At 39.2% G+C, this 6,418-nt stretch overlaps 1 protein-coding gene across 1 annotated transcript in view; it reads left to right on the top strand.

The window, feature by feature from the left end:
- The first annotated feature begins 552 nt into the window (after positions 1-552).
- ghrhra (growth hormone releasing hormone receptor a) overlaps positions 553-6,418 on the top strand; it is a 43,285-nt gene continuing 37,419 nt past the window's right edge. Inside the window, exons 1-2 of the mRNA XM_082513866.1 lie at positions 553-842; positions 1,609-1,717. Of these exons, the coding sequence (XP_082369992.1) occupies positions 735-842; positions 1,609-1,717 (217 nt within the window). The 5' untranslated portion in view covers positions 553-734. The remainder of the gene's footprint in view (positions 843-1,608; positions 1,718-6,418) is intronic.

Genomic DNA, 6,418 nt, shown 5'->3' with positions numbered 1-6,418 from the left:
GTGTTCTTTCTTATGAACAATGCTAAACCCAACCCTTACCATGAAAGCAATTTAACAATATTTATTGCTAACCATCTTGAAAAAAAATAAGGGGGGAGGGGGGGCAAATGCCCACACAAGCTGAAATGACATGGCACCTGTGCTAATATAAGAATACGTACTGTTTATTTTGATTAAAATGCATCATCATTTTTGTGTGAGCATTACAATTGTTATTAAAATATGTGACTAGTACATTTCTAAATGCTTGACACTTGCACTCCACCCCCTACACGTTGTTTAGTAGGTCATGATGTCTTCTGTTAATAATTAAATGGTTTGCCTATTAGCCTGTGTACAAATACAAGCTTTTTTTTTTACACTTTTAGGCTGACTGTTAGCATCTTAGTCATAAATATTTACAAAATATAAAAATATGACTTGAAAATAGGCCATTGGCTGTTTCTTTGTCTTCTTCTTCTTTTTTAAAATTTATTTTTAATATCTCGTACCCCCACTCCCATGTCTCTGAATGGCGATATTCATTCATCTGCACACAGCAAGAGAGAGAGAGAGAGAGAGAGAGAGAGAGAGAGAGGCTTTCCTCTCCCTCAAGTTTCCAGCTGGCAGGGAGAAATAGGTTGACAGAGTACATGCTCGCACCGAGGCTATAAAGAAGAAGTCAGGCTTGAAGAGGCGGATAAAAAGAACAAATAAACCTGGATTTGCGGTCTCATCGGCATCCGGTGAGGGATATGAAGAAGACAGATAAGAACATGGAAATGAACTGTAAGGGTTTGAAAGGACGACAGGGGAAATTTGTTGTCCTCATCTTTTATCTCCAGATGTTGTTCAGCCCCGTGGTGAGTGGCATTTTGATTCTTTTATTTATGCGCACTCGCCGCAGAATCTTCCTGTCTGCCAAGGTGCCGTTATCCATGAAGTGATTAAAAGCTGCTCAAAGTGAAACAAAGTCCCTTTGGTGTGAGCTTTTAACACGCAAAAACGCTTTTAATTAGAAAACGATCTTCTCAATTACGCCCTAATGACATCTTTACTTTAATACCCCTTTTCACATTGTCCTCTGCCTTCTTTCTCGCTCTCTCTCCGGGGCATGCATCAGACCTGAACGGCAAATGTCCTCATTAAGCTGGAGGCGCTAATTAGCGACCGGCATCCATCAACCTGCGTCTTTATCAATCAAAGAGCAAATCAGCAGGGAAAACGTGTGTGTGTGTGTGTGTGTGTGTGTGTGTGTGTGTGGGGCCGGGGGGGATACAGAGATGTTGTCATACAGATCGGGGAATGAATTCGCAAAAACGGGACCTGTTCTTTAGTATGATTCAAATTCTGGCTCAAAATGTCAACTTGAATTAACTTGTAAACATCAGGGAAGTCACGCGTAAATGTCGTTTTTCTTTTCTAGAGTGCAGGCTCGTTATCTTCTCTAAAACTATGTCTGTTGTTGATGTTTGTTTAATAAACTGCATTTCACTTCCAAGTCGCTCCCCCCCCACAAATGCTGCACCGTTTGGCACCATAACTCCATCAGGCTCCGAGCGAAAGAAAGTCAGCTTGTTCACATGTGTCTGCTTTCCTGCAGATAACTTAGTTGGATCTTATTTTCAGGCCGAAGCAATTCATCCGGACTGCGCCATCATCTCCCAGCACCTGAGGGCTCGTGAGATATGTAGCCAGACGAGGAGGAGCGAGGCGCAAAACCAAACCGACCACAGCGGTGGGTTCGCGCGCGCGTGTGTGTGAGTGTGTGAGGCTTTCTGTTTCTGCAAACACGCAAACATTTCAAGAGATAAGCAAGAAACGTTGGCGCACTGGGAGAGGATTTTAATAGACTGGAATGTGGGCTGAACTAAAAAAAGGAGTTTTGAGATGGGCTGGGGAGTGAAAGGTACAACAAAACGCGTTTTTACGCTCACAGAGGAACACAGTGCAGGTTAAAGCTTCCGCTATTTGCAGTTTGGTTGGATGTCTTCTTCTTTGTGCTGTGATATTTGCGTCCTTGTGAGAGGCAATTTGCTTTCAACACGGAACACACACACACAAAAAAAAAGAAAGAAAGAAAGAAAGAAAGAAAATATGCTTGGTATAAACTGAATATGTACCAATCAAGTATTTTTCATTTGACCAGATTCCATTAAATTGAATATTTTACATCGTACTTACGTAACAAAATTACGTGGAAAGTTAGTGAGCATTTTTGAACATAAGCATATTTTTGAGTGAAATCTATCCAAGCACGGCATGCAGGATGCATATCATAAAGACCAAACATATAAAAAGAACCATACCGGTGAAAACATTTGGAGCTTTCATCAATGAGCAATGAGCAAGTAAACCACTTGAATTAACTGAAAATTATGTTTACATAAGACATTTAAATTTTCTTTTTTTTTTTAAACCTGCATTTCTTTTATAACAGATTAGAGTCACAGCTTTGACTGGTTTCCTTTCTTTAAATGACTCGTTTTGACAAACCAGTGACAGAAAATGTACCAGCGACCACCACAGCAACTATACAGTTTAACCTCTGAGGAGAGACCATGGTTTTGAAAAGATCAGCTGATTAACCCAATTTTACTTTTAACCTTATCAACCATCCATTTAAGCTTCTGTAGATGCTTTCTTTCTGACAACGATCACAGTAATAGGTGGTAAAAGTTCATATGTCTAATGGAATAGAAATAGCAACAGAAAGGACTGTACGCATTTAAAGTGACAAAACAGACAAAACAATATAGAATACGCCTCTGTGATTAAAATCAAATTATAATATAGGATAAAAAACAATACATTTAAAATAGTGACAAATTAATTTACTTGTATTGTCTGTACAGCTTTCAGGTACATTTTGTGCTCCTTGCTCATTCTACTGCATTAGAATGCAAGAACATCTTTAGTTTTTACACCACCACTTAATATGATATTCCTACTTTTACTTATGTAAATGTTACTGTTTGTCATGTGATAGTATATTAAGAAGAAGTACATCATAGTAACATACCCATTAAAACTATAGTCTGTTTATTTGTAGTAGTTCAGCTGTGTTAAATTGAACTTTTTTTAAAAGGCTGAAAATGCCAGTAACACTGGAAAATTGTGTTGGTGCACTACTTTATCTCCATAATGACCTTTTTCTCACTCTTGTCACCTTTACTTCCTCCTGGTGAGGCCTCACCTGCTCATTCTTCCAATGTGACTCACTCATTATTATTATTTATTTATTTTTTAAAATGAATGAACTTCCATCTCCCCGTGCACTTTAATGTCTCCATAGCAGACATTTCATCAGATACTACCCTAATACAACAACAACTTAAAAGTTCCCTTCTGTGAGAGTGATGAACTTTAACATTTCCAAACTAATTTGATCTTAATTAATAGTGAAGTGGCACAACACATCGGTGCAAAGTTGTCATCTGCTGCTCATTACTGAGACAAATGTCTTTTGATAAAATGTGTGTTTGTGCTCCATTTGCATAATAGCAACTGTGCAGATGACATGTGTTATCATGCAGAGATAGAACCCAAAGTGAAATGCAGATCACTCCTAGTGGTAAAGGGCCCAAACAGATGTTACATGAGCTGTACCAGTTTGAAATGTGATGCCATTAGCTACAAATTTGAAAGTGATGGTTTGATTCAATCTAATGCCTGTTAACACTTATTTGTATTGACAGTTTAATTTGTTGGTTGCAAAGAAGTGCTCTGTGCATCACAGTGTATCGCCTGAAGTCCTGCAGCAGTCTGAACCTATAATAGGGTCACTTGATCCACCCAAGTATAGGTTTCATCACATAGGAAAGTGTCTGTCTTCTAAATCCAAATTGGGAGCTGGTTGCACAGGAGATGGGCGTGATAGCTGAAGGTTCTGCCTCCCATTTTACTTTCAGAAACTCTAGAAATCACAAGTACGCCAACAATCTGAGAGTGAAGTGCTGTAGTGTCATAATGTGGTATGAGGTCTTTAAGATCTGATAGGGCCTGATTAGTTCAGACTCTGCATGTGAGGAAAAGCATTTGAAATTCAATTCTGGCTTTTACAGGGAGCCAATGAAGAAATATTAATATGGGAAAAACATAAGCAAAGTTGGTTGTGGCTCAGGCCTTAGAGCAGGCCATCTACTAATCCCTGGCTGCTCCAGTCTGCATGTCAGATATCACTGGGTAAGATGTCAAATTTCTCTACGATGCCCCGGCTTCATTCAGATATAGCTGAATATCGTCTGCATAGCAAGGAAAATATATGCAGTGTTTTCTAATAATATTGCCCTATGGAAGCATGTATGATGTAAAGGATACTGGTCCCGGCACAGATCGCTATGATATTTTGTCCAGAGTGCCCATTTACATGCTCTCATCTGTTTTAGTCTACATAGAAAGATAAGTCCTTCAAGTTTGCGGACCTTTAAAATCTTTAAAAAATACTGTTGATTACTATGGAATTTACATTTTAACAATACTCTAACTTTCTGTCCCATCATCAGGGGGAAAATGTATATTTGTCCAAACATCTGTAAAAGTAATAATATCTTCACAGTTAATAAATAAGAGCTTTCTAATGTACAGCTTGTCATTGTGAGTATGTTAGCATGCTGATGCAACAAGAGTATACTCAAAGGTTAATGGGGTAGGCAGGTGCACTTTTAATGCTGTTGGAAATGATAGGATCAAGGACCATGCCGTCATCTAAAATACAATACTTATGTAATTTCCGTTGCTGCGTTACTTTTATCTTCTGAAGCATCATCAATGTTTGAGGGTTCATTTTGTCCATGTTTTCGTCATTCTTCTCCCCTGTGGAGGTCCTTTGGAACATTGGGGGAAATCTGCTACACAGCAACCAATTTCTGTAATCATATTAAGTTTTTTGGGTTATGCAGCAATATAATGTATTATTTATTTGCATGAATGACACATTGAAAGAGAAAACAATTAAATACCCTCCTTTCTTTCTGGACACTTGCACAACAATCAGGTGATTTTGGTTCGTGTGAAGGGAGGAGGAAAATGGCAAAACATTTACATTTTTTGTGGAGTGGTGATATGAAGATTACTTTTATTTTTGTTGCACATAAGGACAAGAGGGGAATTTGTGACCAGGGTAAAACAAATACATTATACTGCTAATCCAGCATTGGCTATGTGCAAGCATCTGCACAGACAGCATGCTAAAACCAAGCCAGTTAAAGAAGCCAGAGTGATGTTAAGGCTGAGTGAATGCTTAACATCCAGCAGCATCTTCAACAGGTAACAAAGGCATCAAATGCACTGGAAAGAAGAGGAATGAAAGTCAGTAGAAGCAAGTGTGAGAGTGAGAGGGAGACAGGCGTAACAGTGAAACTGTAAGAAACAGAGGTAATAATGGTAGGTTAGTTTAAATACACAGGGTGGAGATTGTGCAGGCGGGGTGGAGTAAGGCGGAGTGATTTGTTAAAAAAGAAGGATATCAGCAAGAGTGTAAAAGGAAGGTTTACAAGATCGTCGTGAGGCTTGCTATGATTTGGAGATGTTGGCACTGACAAAAAGACAGGAAGCCAAGCTGAAGATGTTAAGGTTTTCATTCTGAATGACTAAAATGGACAGAATTAGAAATGTGTACATCTGAGGGACAGTGGACTGATTAAGATAGACAGGCAAGGCCAAGATGGTTTAAACATGCACAGAGAAGAGATGGTGGATATACTGGACAAAGGATTTTAAGGATGGAGCTGCCAGAAAGGGAGTTAAAGAGGAAAACCACAGAGAAGTTTCATTGATGTAGTGAAGGAAAACGTGGAGGGTTGGTGTGACAGAAAAAGATGCTGGGGATAGGGTGAGATGGAGGCAGATTATCCACTGTGGCGACTCCTAAAGAGAGCAGTTGAAAGAAAAAGAAGATATCTTCAAATGCTGTAGCAAGGGCATCAAATATATGTCAGTCTTTTATGCATCTCTAAGTCAGCAGAACAGAGGATCTCTCAAAAGAATTCATTCAAGTGACACCAAGTTAGCTGCATCATCTGGCTGTCTAGCAGTCCTCATTAATTCCTTATTATTATCCTTATTATTTCTTTTTTCAAAGCTTGCCAGGCATTAAATGAGTTGCTTGTGAGATTGAAATGACAAATATGATTTTACCAAAAAACTATGTAAACAAATACACATGAGATCAATCCCTTTCTGTATTGATCCAGCCGCTGGATTGGAGTGACTGTAGCTCAGGAGGTACAGCAGGTCATCTACTGATTGCAAGGTTGGTGGTTAGATTCCTGGCTCCCCCAGTCTGCATGCCAAATACTAACCCCCACTTGCTCTCCGATGCATGAATGCGTATGAATGTATGTTAGTTAGGAAGCACTGACAAAGCATAGACAACAGTGCTTGTGTGTATGAGTGAATGTTGCGCTTTGAGTACTCCAGGAGAGTAGAAAAACGTTAT

The sequence above is a fragment of the Aulonocara stuartgranti genome, assembly GCF_965226115.1.
Source record: "Aulonocara stuartgranti genome assembly, chromosome: 18".
Lineage (NCBI taxonomy): Eukaryota > Metazoa > Chordata > Actinopteri > Cichliformes > Cichlidae > Aulonocara > Aulonocara stuartgranti.
This window is presented reverse-complemented; position numbering and strand designations above follow the sequence as displayed.